Source organism: Stenella coeruleoalba, assembly GCF_951394435.1.
Source record: "Stenella coeruleoalba genome assembly, chromosome: 5".
NCBI classification, from domain to species: Eukaryota; Metazoa; Chordata; class Mammalia; order Artiodactyla; family Delphinidae; genus Stenella; species Stenella coeruleoalba.
Window position 1 is genome coordinate 49,002,621 of NC_137150.1, and position 22,781 is coordinate 49,025,401.

The 22,781-nt window shown below is 36.8% G+C and overlaps 1 protein-coding gene across 4 annotated transcripts in view; it reads left to right on the forward strand.

Moving 5' to 3' along the window:
- Positions 1-22,781, forward strand: part of SKIL (SKI like proto-oncogene) — a 33,770-nt gene that overhangs the window by 4,391 nt on the left and 6,598 nt on the right. For all 4 annotated transcript variants that reach the window (XM_079921293.1, XM_079921294.1, XM_079921292.1 and 1 more), the window contains exons 3-4: positions 11,107-11,200; positions 20,035-20,267. In XM_079921293.1, coding sequence (XP_079777419.1) covers positions 11,107-11,200; positions 20,035-20,267 — 327 coding nt within the window. The remainder of the gene's footprint in view (positions 1-11,106; positions 11,201-20,034; positions 20,268-22,781) is intronic.

Consider the following 22,781-nt stretch of genomic DNA (forward strand, 5'->3'; position numbering starts at 1 on the left):
GAGGAATAATTAAAAAAATTATGGCAGCTAGAATAAAGATGATTTTATTTTTTCAATTAAAAAAAATTATTTTATTTATTTATTTTTGGCTGCATTGGGTCTTCATTGCTGCACTCAGGCTTTCTCTAGTTGCAGCGAGCGGAGGCTACTCTTCCTTGCGGTGCACAGGCTTATCATTGCAGTTGATTCTCTTGTTGCAGAGTGCGGGCTCTAGGTGCCCGGACTTCAGTAGTTGTGGTGCGCGGGCTCAGTAGTTGCGGTTCATGGGCTCTAGAGCGCAGGCTCAGTAGTTGTGGCGCACGGGCTTAGCTGCTCGGCGGCATGTAGGATCTTTCCGGACCAGGGCTCGAATCTGTATCCCTGCATTGGCAGGCGGATTCTTAACCACTGCACCACCAGGGAAGCCCAACATTATTTTAGATTAAATAAACATTAATATAAAAACGTCTCAGCAAAGAGATTTTAAACTTATTTTCCCACTGCATTATCTGGTAGGCTACACTAGTTCATTCTAAGAGTTTGAATGGCTGGCTAATAGATAAGATTTAGGCTATTAAATATTCAGTTTGTTGATCTGGTTTTTAAATATTTGCCTACTCGATTAAAATCAGTATAATAGCTAACACTAAGTGTTTAAAATGTGACAAGCATTGCTTTTGAACAGTTTTACACGTACAATTTTATTTGATTGGTACCACAAAAGATTGGCCGTGTTTCATCTTAAGAATCTAATATTTCCACTATTAATTAGTTTTTATTCCTTGAAATATCTCTGCCCTTTCTGCTTCACAGAAGTATTAAATGACTGAAGTTTATTTACAGCAAGATTAGAGCTTGGGCAAGAAACTTAAGGTTTCATGGCCTGTGCTTTAAACCTTTCAGGTTTTGAGGGAAATTTAGTTACAGTGTAGTTTTAAGACAGTGATTTGCTTCAGAAGCCCAATGAAGATAATTTCAGACTTGAATTCAGGGTAGTTTGCTACTTGCTGATTCCAAACCGGTCAGTACTTCTTGGAAATTCCTTGCCTGTGGCTACTAGGTAAGTTTATATTGTTTAACTGATTTTAAAGCAGAATTGACTTCAAGCCAGTTCTCACATTGTTGGACACGCTTACAGCTGGCTTGGTCCCACGCTGAAAATAGTGTTTAGAATTGTCTGTATTCTCAAAATGTGGAATGCCCCTTTTGACATTTATGATATCTTGCCCTAACGTAACTAGGACTCTCACATGTCCATAGGTGGCCACATTATTTGCCAGATATTCTTGGTCCAATCTTGGTTGCTCTGACGTAAGCATTTTGGGGATAAATTACTTTGCCTAATATTCCTGCTCTGTGTTTGTGAGAAAAAATATCTGAGAACCATGATAAAGGTTAAAAAAAAAAAAGGTGATGAATTTACTTAACTGAAACTGAATGTGCTAGGGTTTGGTTAAAATTGAAACTGTCCTTCATCAGGATGTAGTCATTTATTGTCTCAGAATTTATTAATTTGAATTCAGTTTTTATTTGGGGAAGCCGTGAGATTTTTTCCCCATATTTTTACTATGTTATGTTTTGCAGTATTTGCCAGTGTTTCTGGTGTGTTCTGTTATTTTTTCCAATTTTATGTGAATTTTAAGCAATTTAAGGGAATTTGAAAATTTCCAGTAATCAAACCTTTAAGAAAGAAGTGTTTGGGGAGTTCATGTGTAGTAATACATGCTTGCCACTTCACATTTTGAAAATTTACTCCTCAAAACTTGGCGAAGTAGTTCTCTTTTGAAGTTGAGATGAGAAACCGGTGGGTTCAGATGGGTCACATGCTTCTGGTTGTATAACTGGTAAGTGGTAGAATCAGGAGTTGAATGCAGTTCTTCTGACTTCAAGTCTAGTAATTTTCACTACTTTTCCCAGAAGCAAACTCAGTAGCAGAAACTGAATTTTGAGAAACATTAACTTTTCTTATCAACTTACCTTAGTATAATGGTTCCTAAGCTCTCTGTTAACTTGTATGTAGACTAAGGTATTTTACTGGGAAGGGGGCACGGAGACAGTCCTTGGCTGGGGAACATTTTTCATTATCTTCTGTGAGTCACTGAATTGGTTGCCCAACAAACCAAATACATCCAGAGGAAGCTCATTTAAAAAAGTCAAAACAGGATTTTTTAAAAAAAATTAAAGCATATGCTAAATATATTAACCTCTTATCTAAAGGTCCTTATGTTTAGTGTGAACACTGATGTAATTGGGTATGTTTAGTTAATGTAGTCAGAGTAGGTTTTTGAATTTTAAAAATCCCCTCAAACTCAGTAGGCAATTGTTTGAAATGTAGCAACTGTTGAATTATTTCTAAGGATGGAAATTATATTAGTGATGGTCACCAAACTATTTGCATAACTAAAAAGTATATTTACTTTGCATAGTTAGGAGCTATATTTAGATGGGAGAAATAAGTGGTAGAAGGTCAGTGTTCTAAGTGAAGAGCTGACTATTCTTTGCAGACACCAGAGGTATAGTATTTTGAACTCTTTCTCACTCAGGTCACCACAAGAAATAATACTCGATTTTTAGATTTGCCTAGGTTGCTTTGCAAAATGGTGTTATCAAAACTGTCTCTTCATATCATTTGAGTTTTTTATGTTTTTATTAGAAAAATGATTATTGTATTTTATAGTGCACAAACATATGGAAGAATATCATATTCTTGATTCTTTTCCGTATCTCCAGTGGGTATTGTTTATTTGATCTAATTCTGATTTTGTTGAATCTTAGTTTCTATCTGTGGAAAAAAGGTTTGCCAAGCAAACTGATCATTTGTAAGTAAAATTTGAAGGGTGATGTTTCCTTGAGATTATTTTCAAGCACATTAGAAAAACCTATTTGTAGTCAACTGATAAGATCATTATAGGTGATTCTTTGCTGTTACAGCATGTGGCTGACATTCTCCAGTTCACTAAGTAAAGATGGTTTATGCCTTTATAAATTTTTAGGGGTTAAAATTTAGATTTCTAACATTTAGACTTGAGTACTGTTAGGTAAGTAAAATAATACAGTTCTTACTTTGCTTAGGGAAAAAATCCTATGGATTATCTGTGATGCAAATAGATTACCTAAAGATATCAACTTAAAAGTTTTCCTCTTAAAGCCTATTAATTAAACATTTCACTTTTTTTAGTTTTGCATTTTTCTTACAGTTCATTTCTGCGAGGTCATTGGCAATAATGATAATCCTCCAAAAAATTTCTCCCCTCTTGTAAGCTATTATACTTCTGTTTAGGAAGTGTGTTTCTTAGTACCAACCTAAGTGAGGTAAAGAAATACACTAGAGAGGATGGGTAACTTGCAGAGTAGTGTTGGGACAAAATGTGTACCAGTAATAATTGTGATAGATTTGATGGTAATTTGTTACATCAGAGGCAGAGTTTGCATTTTATGATTAGCATAAATTTTTATTAAGTGGCTATAAGGTCAGAATCAAATGAAGTATTGGTGCTCATATAAGGGACGAGTATGAATATTTTTTTCTAACTTTATAAAATTAACAACTGTCTTAATGAGTTTTGAGACGATCTTTTTCCTGGTTTCCCAGAATTTAGTTTACTGCTTGGCAGGTCAAAGTTACTCAGTGAAAAAGAAAAAATTTTTTAAACTGAATAAATTTTGGGGAGACAATGCTCCATTGTATTTTAGAATATTGGGGATTTTTGGGGAAAAATTATGATTTAACCCTTAATAAACTTATATAATTTGCAAATAAACTGTTGAATAAGACAACTGGTCAAATGAGAGAATGGATTTAAAAGTACTTTGGAAGTTGAGTCTAGAAATATCAGATGGTACTTCAAACTATTATTGAAATATTTACTAATATGTATTTCGGGATTTTTCCTTTCCCCAAACATTTTCTTGATTTATCTAGAATTATCTGAAGATATTTCAAAGTAAGATAACTGAGTGTTGGGCTCAGCTGTATCTCACTTTTAGTTGTTTGTACACAGTAATTATACTAGTTGGATATTTGTTTATTTATCAGAATGAAGTATGCAAGAAGAAAGTACAAAACACGTTTGTTATAAAATATAAGAAGGAAATTTCAGTGAAAACACATTTGTTATAAAAAAATAAGGAAATTTCAGTGAAATCTTTAGAATGGCTTTGGGAATAGTGCCCCCTTATGGTTTAGGAAATATAGAGTCTATATTCATTTTATCATTAAAAAATTTTAATTTTTTAAACATTTTAAAATGTTAATATTTTAAAAAAGGCTTCTGATAAAACGCTTTATCCTTTTGGTCTGAGAAATGGGAAAAAATTAAGAAACTTCAAGGAAGAAAAGAAAAAGGATAGGCCTGAATCGGTACATAGTTAGCCAGTAGTGTTCTCATACCTATGCATATGTTATAATTTATACCACTTGGAGAACAAGGAAGAAAGCAAGAATTGGATTAATTTCAATGCCTTTAGAATTCTGGTAGTAGAGAGTGTGGAGCCAGAACTCAATTTGTTCAAGTAAAGAGGTAGAACTAGTTTGGGAATAGTTTTAGTAATGGCTTGAACCTTTATTTTGTCAATGCATAAAATTTGGTCTGTTGAGGTTTCATATACGTTACATGTACCTTAAAATAATGTAAGGATTTTATTTGACTAAAAAGGCATGAAGAATATATAATTTAAGGTGTGGTTTGGTTCCATCACTAAATAAAGTATTACAGCACCATGCTAGGCAGAAAGAGAAATGAATAGGAAAGATTTAAAGTTAGTTTAAAACTCATTTTGATTCCTAGACTTAGAAATGGGTCACAGAAATATGTATGTAAAGACTAGTTGGAGGCTCCCTAGGGCAGGAATTCATCTCGTAGTTTCTAAACCTAGAATGTGATGTATGCTTAACAAAAGTTTGGATGCAACTGAATGAAAAGTCTTAGTAGCCCTAGAAAGCTACCAGTGATTTTCAAGGAGGAAAAGAGTTTCGTTTTAAAGCGAAACAGCATTTTGTTTTTATTTGTGGTATTGAATTTATTTTGAGATTTCTAATAGCCTTAAAAGTGCCTATTTTGTTTATCTTATGGGGACAAGGAATACAAAAGTTAAAATTACTAAAGACCATTTTGGTACATAATACTACGGCTTTCCATTTTGAAAAAAAAAAATTTTTTTTTTTGAAAGCAATATAGGCCCATTAGAGTAAATCCTAAAAAAAGTACAAAGAAGAAAACAGAATTTCCTCATAATTTCACCATGGAGTGATAACCACCATTGGAATTTATTCCTTTACCGACATAATGCTTTGTAAATCTGTGCAAAAGCATCTGTAGAGTGCACAGGTTATTAACTTAAGACCTAATTGTTGAAATAATACATTTGGACAAACTTTAGGACATGTACTTAGAGCAGTGTTTATCAAAGTGCAATTTGTCACCCATGCAGCCTTTCTCATCTGGGGTTCTATGAGGGGAGAATTAAGCCATAGAAAGGATGGTGTATAGTACCTTTCTAAGTCCTTTGGAGAGAAGTTAATTTAATGCATACAGTGGAAGCTTTGCAGAGTTTGGGCTTAATTTTCTTGAGAACCTCAGTTGAGAAGGGTGAGGGGGATATCAAAAAAGTCAATTTACTGGGTCACCAGCATTTTAAAAATACATGAAATAGAGTAAAATTTTAAAAAATGCAATATATTGCACATAGTAAAATTAACTAATTTACATTTTGATATTGTCAATTGACATTATTTGAAGGCCAGAATCTGAGATAATTTTTAAAAAGCATCTATGCTGAAATGGGATAGAAAAGCAAAGCCTAACATGTATATAGATTAAAACTTTTTAAAAAAATTAATTTATTTTTGGCTGCGTTGGATCTTTGTTGCTGGGCACAGGCATTCTCTAGTTGCGGTGAGCGTGGGCTACTCTTCGTTGCAGTGCGCGGGCTTCTCATTGTGGTGGCTTCTCTTGTTGCAGAGGACGGGCTCTAGGCGTGCAGGCTTCAGTAGCTGTGGCTCGTGGGCTCTAGAGCACAGGCTCAGTAGTTGTGGCGCACGGGCTTAGTTGCTCCACGGCACATGGGATCCTCCTGGACCAGGGCTTGAACCCGTGTGTCCTGCGTTGGCAGGCGGATCCTTAACCACTGCACCACCAGGGAAGCCCTAGATTAAAACTTTTTATAACATATTTTAGTGAAAAGATGTATATGACATGGAAATTTTCAAATAATTGCAATATTAAGTGGATTGGACACCATAGAATTCCAGTGTAAAGAAATTATTTTTCAAGTTCCAGAAATTAACAGGATTTTTATCAGTTTGTTTCCTTTAAGTTTTTTTTAAAATAAATTTATTTATTTTTGGCTTCATTGGGTCTTCGTTGCTGCACACGGGCTTTCTCTAGTTGCGGCGAGTTCACAGTGTGCGGGCTTCTCATTGCAGTGCCTTGTCCTTGCGGAGCACGGGCTCTAGGCATGCGGGCTTCAGTAGTTGTGGCACACGGGCTCAGTAGTTGTGGCTTGCGGGCTCTAGAGTGCAGACTCAGTAGTTGTGGCTCATGGGCTTAGTTGCTCTACAGCATATGGGATCTTCCCGGACCAGGGCTCCAACCCTTGTCCCCTACATTGGCAGACGGATTCCTAACCACTGTGCCACCAGGGAAGCCCTGTTTCCTTTAAGTTTAAGGGAGGAATATCGTACTACTGACTTTTACATGGCTTTGTTTCCATGAAGGATTTAAGAAGAGAGTTGCACATTATAAGAATGTGACCTTGCTTTTCCTTTGAGAGTTTTTAAGCACTTTAAACCTAAAATTGGCTTTATGAGGTAGATATGATTCTGTAGTGTGGAGGAGCAACAGACATTGTGATTTCTGCAGATCCATCTTTGATAAGTTAGTGGAAGTGCTTAGACCTTATTGTTCCGGTTTTGCATTAGGTTGATTAATTCTAATAATTACAATGAAATGAGGCACAAAACTAAGCCTTAAAATCTCTTAAGTAGCTATTTGCTACCTTGTAACACTATTCCTGTTTCAGTTGTTGAAACACTCATTCACAGCCTGTTGGAAGTATTGAGAAAACCTGATCCTATTCTGAGAGATTCAGTTTCTTTCAGTAGGAGTTGTTGGCAGCTGTCTGGTAGGGTGTCTTTTGTGTCCTTCTGAAATCATTTATGGACCACTTGAATGTCTTAGTATTATACACAGTAAAAGGAACCTGGCAGGTATATTGGCTTTATAGCTAAGGAGTTGTTGCTTAACTATGTGTTTGGTCATGTGTTTACTAAGGTTGCTAACGATTTATGTTTGGCTTGTACAAAGTAATGTGTATTTAACATGCATTATACTTTACTTTTTATGTAAGCACACCATTATAGGAGGATAGACTATGAAATTTATCAGTCTCCTAGTCCTTCATGTGCTTACTGGCTTATAAATACCAAAATGTAAACATTAATCTTTGTCTTTCTAAATTCTATTTTAAAAAATATTTTCCACATATTTTAAAAAGATTTAATTCTGATTTTTTGAGGGGAATTTTTGAAATCCCATCAATACTTTGAGATACTGTCTTGATTTCTTTAGTTCATCAATGTTTGTCATTAGGACTTAAAGATCATAATATTAATCTGACACTGTAATTAGAAACTAAAGTGCCACCTCAAATCAAAGTTTATTATTGAAGATAAATCTGGGAATTTTAAAGCATTTTGATTTTTGTTTTTTGGGGTTTTTTTTTAGTGCAAATTGGAATGTTAGTATACAAAGGGTGCTGAGTGGGTGGAATTGCTTTTGTAACTAGAAAGTGGTGACAAATGCTTATTGGTCTTTTTGTAAATGAAATCAAGTTCTCTAAACTATTTGTCATTGTGAGGCTAATAAGCATGGTACCAAAATACAATGATTCTTTATTAGGAAACCTGATTATTAAAGGGTCATGTGTACATAACACAGTAAGTTGAAATTTAGAGAAACTTGCATAAAGCATTTCCTAATTTTTACTTATTTAAAGTTAACTTCTGTACATTTTGGGCTTATTTAAATTTTGCTTTCATAGACGTTATTTGTTGTTTTACGACTTAGAGAAAGAACTTTTGGAATGAAATCATATGTCTGAAATTTTTCTTATATGTTTCAGATGAGGATGCCATCTGTTCATTTTGTGGTAGATAATTATGGGGAAGTTGGGCAATAGAAGTATTTTAAAATCTTAAGGCTCTAACTTAAGCTACTAAGTGATCTACTTCTCTTCTTTGCCAAGTAATGTAATGTATTCTATTTTAATGTTTAAGTACACGAAGGGAATGAAATTATTCTCATATTGAAAGGTAAAAGGAAAGGCAATAGATGTGCGTATCTTGGTGTCTCATTTTTATTCCTGATCAGTAGTAGCATTATTGCTGTGCCATTTAATTATATTGTTATTTTTTTTGAAGACCTAATTTGTATGTTGCCACAAATGCATAATAGATGAGAAAATCTGGCATGCCCGTGAATGTTCTGTTGTGTAATATGTGCTTTTCATAATTGTTTTTAACATGCAGTTAGGATAATTTGTTATAAATGTGTTTATGGCTTACCACAGCATATTAGGTAAAATTAACTCCCAATATTTTATCATGGTTAGTGTTGTGCATTTCCCCATCATTTATATTATTTAATTTGTAGATCTGATCTCTCAAAATACAACCCAGAGACTTAGGATTGTTGGTACTTCATTGAACAGAAGGGTATTAAATGTGAAAGAGACTATCTTGTGAGTTTCCTGGTAGCAGATTAACCTTAAAAAAGGCTACCCTGGGAATTAATGAGCTACACTGTCATTCAGAATTCATTCAACAAATATTTATTGAGTCCCTACTACATGCCATGCATGGTGCTAGGTACTGAAAATACAAAAGTGATTAAGACAGTACTTGACCTCAAGCTGCTGTTTAAGCAGAGGCGGAATAGCCACTCGTCAGGGATTTTGTATAGGGAGTTCAGACATTACCTAGAGGACTGCACTAGGTGATCTTTAAGGAAGGTTTTTTTTTAATAACCCCTCCTCTGTGAATCTCTTCATGTGTTGGTGCAAGAATAGGAAACAAAATAAAGGTCAGAAACTAGAGAGGGATGGATGTTTAAATAGAAAGAATGTGCTAGCAGTTATTTAAGGTGGCATTTGAAGTTTAGAGACATCATGGAAACAAAGCTATCCTGAGTTTGGATCATGAATAAAGGTAAAACTTATACAAATCAAGCTGTAGAGTTTAAAAATGAACTTGATCAAAATTGAATCAGATTTGAAGTCAAGATCTCTGGCTGAAGAAGTTTAGAATTTGTTATTCTGAAGATTTGACATTCCAGTTATCTGTAATAGGGAAAACTTTAAAATATATAAATCAATTTTAGTAATTTTAATTTAAAACATCTGGAAACAGTTGATTTCTTGGGCAGTACATCCAGAATTGTCTCAGATATAAAACTGATTTAAAGTGGAGCTTTCCATATTTTCTAAATAATGAGTTTAACAGATAACTTCTAAAAATGAAATTCTCATTTAATTTGAGCCAATCTTGTACGTCACTGATTTGTTAGAGTGAGCTTACCCCGGCTCATTAACACCTTTTTTTATCACAGTGTTGGGGTGAAAAATGTTCTGCCTAAGTGAGTTTTCTAGATGATGAAACTACTCTTCTCAGCACTGTGTCTTTTTAAAAACTTTAACCTTTTTTTAAATGAATTCTAAAATGTCTTAAATAGTTTTCAGTCTTTCTAAATGGTATGTGTATGGTATATATATATGTATATGGTATACTATAAATATAAGTATAAATATCGACTATAAGTATGTCATGTTGACTCAAGACTTCTTAAACATCAGTTACTCTGTTGTGATAAGGGTAGGGAACAATTGAGATATATTAAATTATTTGCCCTGGCCTATGTGTGATAAAGCCCTCAGATTGTGTTGCTTTTTGAATCAGTTTTTGTGTTTGTGTCTTGTAATTCTCCTCTCTCCCTAGGCTGTCAGCTGGCACCTGGTATCTATCATTTAGTATTTCTGTTGCCAGCAGTCAGTTCCCTTTCTAATTTATGGTAGAACTAAGCTATAGGCTGAGAAACTGTGTAAACAAATGCTTGATTTATCTTATAAATAAGCAGTTGCTTTTGCCCCAGATTCTGAACTTTAGAATACTTGATCAGGATTGTGAGGTTTAGAAACAAATTCTACTCTTACAGAGTCTAGAGGCCCTCACTGAATACTCACCTCTTAAATCCTTTCAAAATGCTCTTCTTTTCGCTATAACCTTGTGCTCTTGTTAGTCTTTCAAATTCCTTGCCCAGTAATTCTTAACAAAACATTGATCTCCTACCAATATGTGTGTGTGTCGGGGGAGGGGAGACAAACTATAAAACAAACCAAATGAGGAAGTTAGTAACCACAGGTTATTTATTCTTTTCTATCTCAGTTTCTGAATCTCAGTTTTCTTAGCTGTAAAATGGAGATAATTATACCTACTTAATCAGGTATTCGTTAGAAATAAGCAGGATATAAAGTTCTTATCGTGAACTTTGAGGTGGCCAGTTACCTTCTCCTCTTACTTTATTTACAGGTAGAGTTCATCCTTCAGGGCTAAAAAGAACTTTTCATATTTATGAGAAAATGTGGTTTACTGATAAGTGTTAGCAGACACAGTGGTTTTAAAGTTTGGCAAAATATTGCTGTAGAATGTTATCTAATATAATATGCTAAGAAATACTATAGGAATGGGGGGGTATATTCTAGGTAATTGTAACAATGAGAAGAATCAGAACTTAGCAATGCTGCACATTTGCAGAGTACTATTATTTAAATGGATTTTTAAAATAGATTCCATAAGTATGACATTTGATGAAATCATTCTGGTAGTCCATGTTAACATACATGCTAAAACTGTTCTTGTGATGGGACAGTTCATGTCTCTTTCGGTTTTAAGTGACTACACATGGTACTTTAAGGAAAGACTGCCTTATTAGAAGATGATTCTTAAATAACATAATTCCTTACTAGTCAGTGTTCTCCGGAGGCAGCCTATGGCTCTGTCAAGTAGATACATAAAATTACCCATCACATCCTCTTTCAATAAACTTTTCCCCTTCCACATTTTTCTACAGATAGATACACCACCAGGAATGGAATTACAGTCATGGTATCCAGTTATAAAGCAGGAAGGTGACCATGTTTCTCAGACACATTCATTTCTACACCCCAGGTGAGTGGGTATTGGCTCATTCATTCATTCATTCAACATCTATACATCAGGTACTATTCTAGGCCCTGGGAATTCATTTTATAGTTTCAGGGTTTTTTGCTAATCAATGAAATGAATTATAAATAGTGTTGAATATTTGAATTAACCTTTCCTGTGTGTTTCTATGTTTTTTTTTTCCCCTAGAAATAGGTCATTTCTTTTTTGCCGTAAAGTGAAAAAAATGGAAGTTTTCTTTTTATTTCCTTACTTCCCTTCAACAAGTAAACAAACTCTTCAAGAGTGTGGTGTGCAACTTTGATATTTTATTTTTATTTATTATTATTATTTTTTTACATCTTTATTGGAGTGTAATTGCTTTACAATGGTGTGTTAGTTTCTGCTTTATAACAAAGTGAATCAGTTATACATATACATATGTTCCCATATCTCTTCCCTCTTGCGTCTCCCTCCCTCCCACCCTCCCTATCCCACCCCTCCAGGCGGTCACAAAGCACCAAGCTGATCTCCCTGTGCTATGTGGCTGCTTCCCACTAGCTATCTACCTTACATTTGGTAGTGTATATATGTCCATGCCTCTCTCTCGCTTTGTCACAGCTCACCCTTCCTCCTCCCCATATCCTCAAGTCCGTTCTCTAGTATGTCTGTGTCTTTATTCCTGTCTTACCCCTAGGTTCTTCATGACATTTTTAAATTTTTCTTAAATTCCATATATATGTGTTAGCATATGGTATTTGTCTTTCTCTTTCTGACTTCTTCACTCTGTATGACAGACTTTAGGTCTATCCACCTCATTACAAGTAGCTCAATTTCGTTTCTTTTTATGGCTGAGTAATATCCCATTGTATATATGTGCCACATCTTCTTTATCCATTCATCCAATGATGGACACTTAGGTTGTTTCCACCTCTGGGCTATTGTAAATAGAGCTGCAATGAACATTTTGGTACATGACTCTTTTTGAATTAGGGTTTTCTCAGGGTATATGCCCAGTAGTGGGATTGCTGGGTCATATGGTAGTTCTGTTTGTAGTTTTTTAAGGAACCTCCATACTGTTCTCCATAGTGGCTGTACCAATTCACATTCCCACCAGCAGTGCAAGAGTGTTCCCTTTTCTCCACACCCTCTCCAGCATTTACTGTTTCTAGATTTTTTGATGATGGCCATTCTGACTGGTGTGAGATGATATCTCATTGTAGTTTTGATTTGCATTTCTCTAATGATTAATGATGTTGAGCATTCTTTCATGTGTTTGTTGGCAGTCTGTATATCTTCTTTGGAGAAATGTCTATGTAGGTCTTCTGCCCATTTTTTGTTTGGGTTGTTTCTTTTTTTGTTATTGAGCTCCATGAGCTGCTTGTAAATTTTGGAAATTAATCCTTTGTCAGTTGCTTCATTTGCAAATATTTTCTCCCATTCTGAGGGTTGTCTTTGGTCTTGTTTATGGTTTCCTTTGCTGTGCAAAAGCTTTTAAGTTTCATTAGGTCCCATTTGTTTATTTTTATTTCCATTTCTCTAGGAGGTGGGTCAAAAAGGATCTTGCTGTGATTTATGTCATAGAGTGTTCTGCCTATGTTTTCCTCTAAGAGTTTTATAGTTTCTGGCCTTAGATTTAGGTCTTTAATCCATTTTGAGCTTATTTTTGTATATGGTGTTAGGGAGTGATCTACTTTTACATGTAGCTGTCCAGTTTCCCCAGCACCACTTATTGAAGAGGCTGTCCTTTCTCCACTGTACATTCCTGCCTCCTTTATCAAAGATAAGGTGACCATATGTGCGTGGGTTTATCTCTGGGCTTTCTATCCTGTTCCATTGACCTATATTTCTGTTTTGGTGCCAGTACCATACTGTCTTGATTACTGTAGCTTTGTAGTATAGTCTGAAGTCAGGGAGCCTGATTCCTCCAGCTCTGTTTTTTGTTCTCAAGATTGCTTTGGCTATTCAGAGTCTTTTGTGTTTCCATACAAATTGTGAAATTTTTTGTTCTAGTTCTGTGAAAAATGCCAGTGGTAGTTGGATAGGGATTGCATTGAATCTGTAGATTGCTTTGGGCAGTAGAGTCATTTTCACAATGTTGATTCTTCCAATCCAAGAACATGGTATATCTGTCCATCTATCTGTATCATCCTTAATTTCTTTCATCAGTGTCTTATAATTTTCTGCATACAGGTCTTTTGTCTCCTTAGGTAGGTTTATTCCTAGGTATTTTATTCTTTTTGTTGCAATGGTAAATGGGAGTGTTTTCTTCATTTCACTTTCAGATTTTTCATCATTAGTGTATAGGAATGCCAGAGATTTCTGTGCATTAATTTTGTATCCTGCTACTTTACCAAATTCATTGATTAGCTCTAGTAGTTTTCTGGTAGCATCTTTAGGATTCTCTATGTATAGTATCATGTCATCTGCAAACAGTGACAGCTTTACTTGTTCTTTTCCGATTTGGATTTCTTTTATTTTCCTTTTCTTCTCTGATTGCTGTGGCTAAAACTTCCAAAACTATGTTGAATAAGAGTGGTGAGAGTGGGCAACCTTGTCTTGTTCCTGATCTTAGTGGAAATGCTTTCAGTTTTTCACCATTGAGGATGATGTTGGCTGTGTCATATATGGCCTTTATTATGTTGAGGAAAGTTCCCTCTATGCCTACTTTTTGGAGGGTTTTTATCATAAATGGGTGTTGAATTTGTTTTTGTTTTTGCGGTACACGGGCCTCTCACTGTTGTGGCCTCTCCCGTTGTGGAGCACAGGCTCCGGATGCACAGGCTCAGTGGCCATGGCTCATGGGCCCAGCCTCTACGCGGCACGTGGGATCCTCCCGGATCGGGGCACAAACCCATGTCCCCTGTGTCGGCAGGTGGACTCTCAACCACTGTGCCACCAGGGAAGCCCATGGGTGTTGTATTTTGTCGAAAGCTTTCTCTGCTTCTATTGAGATGACCATATGGTTTTTTCCTTCAGTTTGTTAATAAGGTGTATCACACTGATTGATTTGTGTGTATTGAAGAATCCTTGCATTCCTGGAATAAACCCCACTTGGTCATGGTGAATGATCCTTTTAATGTGCTGTTGGATTCTGTTTGCTAGTATTTTGTTAAGGATTTTTGCATCTATGTTCATCAGTGATACTGGCCTGTAGTTTTCTTTCTTTGTGACATCCTTGTCTGGTTTTGGTATCAGGGTGATGGTGGCCTTGTAGAATGAGTTTGGGAGTGTTCCTCCCTCTGCTATATTTTGGAAGAGTTTGAGAAGGATAGGTGTTAGCTCTCTCTAAATGTTTGATAGAATTCGCCTGTGAAGCCAACTGGTCCTGGGCTTTTGTTTGTTGGAAGATTTTTAATCAGTTTCAATTTCAGTGCTTGTGATTGGTCTGTTCATATTTTCTATTTCTTCCTGATTCAGTCTTGGCAGGTTGTGCATTTCTAAGAATTTGTCCATTTCTTCCATGTTGTCCATTTTATTGGCATAGAGTTGCTTGTAGTAATCTCTCATGATCTGTGTATTTCTGCAGTGTCAGTTGTTACTTCTCCTTTTTCATTTCTAATTCCATTCATTTGAGTCTTCTCGCTTTTTTTCTTGATGAGTCTGGCTAGTGGTTTATCAATTTTGTTTATCTTCTCAAAGAACCAGTTTTTAGTTTTATTGATCTTTGCTCTCATTTCTTTCACTTCTTTTTCATTTATTTATGATTTCTTTCCTTCTGCTAACTTTGGGGTGTTTTTGTTCTTCTTTCTCTAATTGCTTTAGGTGCAAGTTTAGGTTGTTTATTCGAAATGTTTCCTGTTTTTTAAGGTAGGATTGTATTGCTATAAACGTCCATCTTAGAACTGCTTTTGCTGCATCCCATAGGTATTGGGTTGTCGTGTCTCCATTGTCATTAGTTTCTAGGTATTTTTTGATTTCCTCTTTGATTTCTTCAGTGATCGCTTTGTTATTAAGTACTGTATTGTTTAGCCTCCATGTGTTTGTATTTTTTACAGATCTTTTCCTGTAATTGATATCTAGTCTCATAGTGTTGTGGTTGGAAAAGATACTTGATACAATTTCAATTTTCTTAAATTTACCAAGGCTTGATTTGTGACCCAAGATATGATCTATCCTGGAGAATGTCCCATGAGCACTTGAGAAAAATGTGTATTCTGTTGTTTCTGGATGGAATGTCCTATAAATATCAATTAAGTCCATCTTGTTTAATGTATCATTTAAAGCTTGTGTTTCCTTATTTATTTACATTTTGGATGATCTGTCCATTGATGAAAGTGGGGTGTTAAAGTCCCCTACTATGAATGTGTTACTGTCAATTTCCCCTTTTACGGCTGTTAGTATTTGCCTTATGTATTGAGGTGCTCCTATGTTGGGTGCATAAATATTTACAATTGTTATATCTTCTTGGATCGATCCCTTGATCATTATGTAATGTCCTTCTTTGTCTCTTCTAATAGTCTTTATTTTAAAGTCTATTTTGTCTGATATGAGAATTGCTACTCCAGCTTTCTTTTGGTTTCCATTTGCATGGAATATCTTTTTCCATCCCCTCACTTTCAGTCTGTATGTGTCTCTCGGTCTGAAGTGGGTCTCTTGTAGACAGCATATATATGGGTCTTGTTTTGGTATCCATTCAGCCAGTCTGTGTCTTTTGTTGGGAGCATTTAATCTATTTACATTTAAGGTAGTTATCGATATGTATGTTCCTATTCCCATTTTCTTAATTGTCTTTGGTTTGTTATTATAGGTCTTTTCCTTCTCTTGTGTTTCTTGCCTAGAGAAGATCCTTTAGCATTTGTTGTAAAGCTGGTTTGGTGGTGCTGAACTCTCTCACCTTTTGCTTGTCTGTAAAGGTTTTAATTTCTCCATCGAATCTGAATGAGATCCTTGCTGGGTAGAGTAATCTTGGTTGTAGGTTTTTCTCCTTCATCACTTTAAATATGTCCTGCCAGTCCCTTCTGGCTTGCAGAGTTTCTGCTGAAAGATCAGCTGTTAACCTTATGGGGATTTCCTTGTGTGTTATTTTTCCCTTGCTGCTTTTAATATGTTTTCTTTGTATTTAATTTTTGGCAGTTTGATTAATTTGTGTCTTGGCGTGTTTCTTCTTGGATTTATCCTGTATGGGACTCTCTGTGCTTCCTGGACTTGCTTAACTATTTCCTTTCCCATATTAGGGAAGTTTTCAACTATAATCTCTTCAAATATTTTCTCAGTCCCTTTTTTTTCTTCTCTTCTTCTGGAACCCCTATAATTCGAACGTTGGTGCGTTTAATGTTGTCCGACAGGTCTCTGAGACTTTCCTCAGTTCTTCTCATTCTTTTTTCTTTATTCCGCTCTGCAGTAGTTATTTCCACCATTTTATCTTCCAGGTCACTTATCTGTTCTTCTGCCTCAGTTATTCTGCTATTGATCCCTTCTAGAGTATTTTTCATTTCATTTATTGTGTTGTTCATCATTGCTTGTTTCATCTTTAGTTCTTCTAGGTCCTTGTTAAATGTTTCTTGCATTTTCTCTATTCTATTTCCAAGATTTTGGATCATGTTTACTATCATTATTCTGAATTCTTTTTCAGGTAGACTGCCTATTTCCTCTTCATTCGTTAGGTCTGTTGGGTTTTTATGTTGCTCCTTCATCTGCTGTGTGTTTTTCTGTCTTCTCATTTTGCTTATCTAACTGTGTTTGGGGTCTCCTTTTTGCACGCTGCAGGTTTGTAGTTCCTGTTGTTTTTGGTGTCTGTCCCCAGTGACTAAGGTTGGTTTAGTGGGTTGTGTAGGCTTCCTGGTGGAGGGGACTAATGCCTGTGTTCTGGTGTATGAGGCTGGATCTTGTCTTTCTGGTGGGCAGGTCCGCCTGGTGGTGTGTTTTGGGGTGTCTGTGGACTTGTTATGATTTTAGGCAGCCTCTCTGCTAATGGGTGGGGTTGTGTTCCTGTCTTGCTAGTTGTTTGGCATAGGGTGTCCAGCACTGTAGCTTGCTGGTCGTTGAGTGAAGCTGGGTGTTGGTTTTGAGATGGAGATCTCTGGGAGATTTTCTCCGTTTGATATTATGTGGAGCTGGGAGGTCTCTTGTGGACCAGTGTCCTGAAGTTGGCTCTCCCACCTCAGAGGCACAGCAATGACTGCTGGCCGCAGCACCAAGAGCCTTTCATCCACACGGCTCAGAATAAAAAGGAGAAAAAGTAAAAAGAAAGAGGATAAGAGAAAATAAAATAAAGTAAGGTAAAATAAAATAAAAGTATTAAAATAAAAAAATAATTATTAAGAAAAGAAAAAGATTTTAAAGTAAAAAGCAAAAGCAACAACAAAAAAAAACGGACGGATAGAACCCTAGGGCAGATGGTGAAAGCAAAGCTTTACAGACAAAATTCACACAGAACCATACACACTCACAAAAAGGAAAAGCGGAAAAAATCATAAATCTTGCTCGCAAAGTCCACCTCCTCAATTTAGGATCATTCTCTGTCTATTCAGGTATTCCACAGACGCAGGGTACATCAAGTTGATTGTGGAGCTTTAATCCGCTGCTTCTGAGGCTGCTAGGAGAGATTTCCCTTTCTCTTCTTTGCTCTCATCCGTCCCAGGGGTTCAGCTTTGGATTTGGCCCCGCCTCTGCGTGTAGGTCACCGGAGGGCGTCTGTTCTTCGCTCAGACAGGACGGGGTTAAAGGAGCCGCTGATTCGGGGGCACTGGCTCCCTCAGGCCGGGGGGAGGGAGGGGCACTGTGTGCGAGGCGGGCCTGCGGCGGCAGAGGCCGGCGTGACGTTGCACCAGCCTGAGGCGCGCCATGCGTTCTCCCGGGGAAGTTGTCCCTGGATCCTGGGACCCTGGCAGTGGCGGGCTGCACAGGCTCCCCGGAAGGGAGGTGTGGATAGTGACCTGTGTTCACACACAGGCTTCTTGGTGGCGGCAGCAGCAGCCTTAGTGTCTCATGCCCATCTCTGTGGTCCGCGCTTTTAGCCACGGCTCGTGCCCGTCTCTGGAGCTCCTTTAAGCAGCGCTCTTAATCCCCTCTCCTAGCGCATCAGGAAACAAAGAGGGAAGAAAAAGTCTCTTGCCTCTTCGGCAGGTGCAGACTTTTCCCCGGACTCCCTCCCGGCTACCCGTGGCGCACTGGCCCCCTTTAGGCTGTGTTCACACCGCCAGTCCTCTCCCTGCGATCCCACAGAAGCCCGAGCCTCCGCTCCCAGCCCCTGCCCGCCCCGGCGGGTGAGCAGACAAGCCTCTCGGGCTGGTGAGTGCCGGTCGGCACCAATCCTCTGTGGGGGAACCTCTCCACTTTGCCCTCCTCACCCCTGTTTGCTGTGCTCTCCTCCGTGTCTCCGAAGCTCCCCGCCTCGCCACCCGCGGTCTCTGCCCGCGAAGGAAGGGGCTTCTAGTGTGTAGAAACCTTTCCTCAACACGGCTCCCTCCCACTGGTGCAGGTCCCGTCCCTATTCTTTTGTCTCTGTTTCTTCTTTTTTCTTTTGCCCTACCCAGGTACATGGGGAGTTTCTTGTCTTTTGGGAGGTCTGAGGTCTTCTGCCAGCGTTCAGTGGCTGTTCTGTAGGAGTTGTTCCACGTGTAGATGTATTTCTGACGTATCTGTGGGGAGGAAGGTGATCTCTGCGTCTTACTCTTCCTCCATCTTCCCCTCTCTGTCAACTTTGATATTTTAAAACGAAACTTTTTTGAAAGTTAGAGGATTTCATAGTAGCCACACCCTCAAAATCAATTTTCATATTTTCAATAAAAATGCACCTTAGATTACAGTTTATATTTATAAAACCTAGATTTTTATCTGCTACTGTACATATTTATCTCCCCAAGCACAGTGATAAAGAATCTCAATCTTACTTACATTTATATAATTCCTTCTATTCCTATTACATTTGAAGTAAGTTTTTGGGCAGTAATAAACCTGTCAGTTTTCTTAGCAGAATACTGAGTTTTCATTCTCAGAATTCATGTGATTGGTAAAGAGGGACTATATAGATGTCCTGTACAAGGAAAATGATATGAGACGAGATTATTTCGAGTTCAGAAGATGAAGTGTTTGGTCAGTTAAATGGTTGCATCTTTTGGCTAGAGGTTAAGCAGATTATAGTTAATCATGTGGCACTTAAATATGTAGCTCAAATTTTGTTCCATGAGTCTCTCAGATAATCTCCTGAACAATTTTATATGAGCTTTGAGTAAAATTGGTAGTTATCCCTTTGATCTTAGTTTTGCACAATTTATTATTGCTGTTTTATCAAATAAGTAAGAAATGCTAAAGTATTTTCAGAAGATTGCTCTGGGGGGTTTGATCCAAGGAGGACTGCCCAGTAGCTGGGCAGCATTCAGAATGCTGGTTCTCTCCCTGAGAAGGGAGAAGGGCCCTGGGAGCTCTTTGTTGGGGCTGTGATGAGTCAGGCCATAGCCTTGCAGTGTGGGACTGAATCAGTCTCACCACAATAAAGGGCAAGGATTCCTTGCTTTGGAGGGGTGGCAGGAACGGAAATAGTCCTCCAGAGTAGTGTATAGTCTGTTTTCTTTCGGCATAAACCTTACCTACTCAGGGCTGTTGAACTGCTCTGTAAAGTACTTCATGGTTTTAGTTCTCGTGGTTTTGAGGGAAGGAGAAGAGACTGATTTTCCATTATCTTTTTAAGTGCTTAGAAACTACTTTTTGTAAAATAACAAAAATAACCTGATAATTTTACTCTTTCTGCCACAACTACTTATTTTTCAAGAATTCCTTTCTATGACCCTTATTTTCTGAGTTGTTCTGTTATCTGTTTTGATTTAAAGAAAATTGTTTAACCATAGAAATTGATGTAATATATTTTGCTTTTTACCTAAATGTAATATGTATCTTCTTTGGCCATTCTTTGTTTTCAGCTACTACTTATACATGTGTGATAAAGTGGTTGCCCCAAATGTGTCGCTTACTTCGGCTGTATCCCAGCCTAAAGAGGTCACAAAGACAGAGGCAAGTAGATCTATACCAAGACACTCAGAGAAGCCTCACAGTAGTGGGAAACTTCAAAAAATAGTGTCTTATCCAGATGTTTCACTGGAGGAACAGGAGAAAATGGATCTAAAAACAAGTCGAGAATTATATAGCCGCTTAGGTAAGTATTCAGAAATTATCTTTTTAAAATCAAATATCTAATAAACATATTCAGCATTTTCAAAGAGGACTTCTGTTTAAGAGAATTTTCCAGATAATGGAAGCTTTTATCTTAAAAAAAAATACCACCTTTCAAAACTCTTGAGTGACTACATAGACCCTCAGTTGTTCTGCTTATCTAGAATGGTGATATATATAGAGAGGCTAATGAGCTAGAAAATAGACTATATGGCTGCATATTGCAAGTGACTTTTGTCTAATTATTTTTCCTTCTTCCTGCCTTTTCTTTACTGTCAGATTTCTTAAAAGGTCCTTATTTTTCTTTCTAATTTGCTGTGAACTGAGAAACCTTTTAACTAATAATGTGAAAAGTATATGATAATCTATAAAAATATTGAATCAACTTTGTTATACTCCTGAAATTAATATAATATGGTAAATCAACTATAATTTTTAAAAAAAGTGTATGTAAGAGTAGTTAGGTATAGGACTCAGAGACACTTAGTCATGGAATAAGCAAGGTTTGAAAACTCATAGCTGTGGGCGCCAGGCAGATGGCATAAATGCAGAATGCCGGCTGGACATTAAAAAAATACTGCATAGTTACGGTGCCTTTCAAAATACTGTGGACCAGACAAGACATGTCTGCTCACATGCTTCCTGTGTTACCCTCTTCATAGATGCAGAGCTTTGCTAACAGCTTAGGCAAGTGCAACAGTTCTTTTCAGCTTTCTCAGAGCAGTCTAAGAGTCCTCTAGTTACCTGTTTTCATAGATAATTGAGATTCTTCAGGAGTTTTTGTACTTTAATTTTGAGATTTTTAAAACTCAGTTTTCCTTGGATTTAAAGATGGCAAACAATAATTAGTAATGTATTAATACCATTATACCATGTTTGCATTATATTTCCTAAATTATTTAATTCTAGAGACTTTAAAAAAATTGTTGAGATGTAATTCACATTGCTTAAAATTTACCCTTTTAGAGTATACGATTCAGTGGCTTTTAGTAAATTCACAAAGTTGTGCAATGATTACAACTATTCAATTTCAGAACATTTCATCACCCTAAAAAGGAACCCTGTCATCCAGTAGAAGTTACTCTTCCTTCTTCCCTTTCACCAGGCTCTGTCAGCCATAAATCTGTTTTCTGTTTTTATGGATTTGCCTATTCTGGACATTTCATATAAAAGGGATCCTACAGCATATGGCCTTTTGTTGTCTAGTTTCTTCCACCAAGGATATTTTCTCAGTCCATATTATAGCATGTATTAGGACTTCTTCCTTTTTTATGGCTTAATAACATTCTATCATATGGATGAATAATACCCCATTTTATTCATTCATCTGTTGATGGACATTTGGATGTGTCCACTTTTTGGCTATTATGACTAACGCTGTTATGAACGCTTATGCACAAGTTTTAATGTGAACGTACGTTTTCATTTCTCTTGGCTATATATTTTGGAGTGGAATTGCTGGGTCAAATGGTAACTCTATGTTTAATATCTTGAGGGACTGCCGAACTTTTCAAAGCAGCTGCACCATTTTCATTTCCTGCAGCGGCTTCTGAGGACTCCGATTTCTGCACATCTTTGCCAACACTTGTTATTGTTTGTGTTTGTCTTTTGATTATAGCCATCCTAGTGGTTGTGAAATGATATCTCATAGTTTTGATTTGTAATTCTCCAATGACTAATGATACTGAGTATCTTTTCATGTTTTTATTGGACATTGCAAATCTTTGGAGAAGTGCCTGTTGAGATCCTTTGCCTATTTTTAAATTGGGTTGTCTCTTTACAACTGAATTGTAAGAGTTCTTTGTACATTATGGTACTAGAATTTGCCATTCTGTCAGTTGTCTTTTTACTTTCTTGGTAGTGTCCTTTGAAACACAAGTTTCAAATTCTGATGAAGTCCAATTTATTGTTTCTTTCGTTGCTTACTTTAGGTGTCATGTCTAAGAAACCATTGCCTAATCCAGTTAAGAGTTTTAGCTCTTACATTTAAGTCCATGATCCATTTTGAGTTAATTTTTATATAAGGTGTGAAGTTCAACCTCATTCTTTGTATATGGATACAGTTGTCCCAACACTGTTGAAAAGAATACTCTTTCCTGATTGAATTGTTTTGGCACCCTTGTTGAAAACCAGTTGCCCGTAAAAGTACGGGTTTGTTTCTGGGCTCAGTCTTTATGCCAGTACTACACACAATTTTGATTTCTGTAGCTTTGTAATAAGCTTTGAAATTGGGGATTGTGAGTCCTCCAACTTTGTTATTCTTTTTCAAGATTGTTTTGGCTATTTTGGTTTCCTTTTATTTCCACGTGAATTTTAGAATCAGCTTGTCAGTTTCTGCCACAAAGCCAGTTGAAGTTTTGATAGGGGTTGCATTGAAAAAATAGATCATTTGGGGAAGTATTATCATTTATTGTAGTCCATTTGGGCTGCTGTAACAAAAATAACATAGACTGTGTGGCTTATACCACAAACATTTACTTTTCAATGGTCTAGAGGC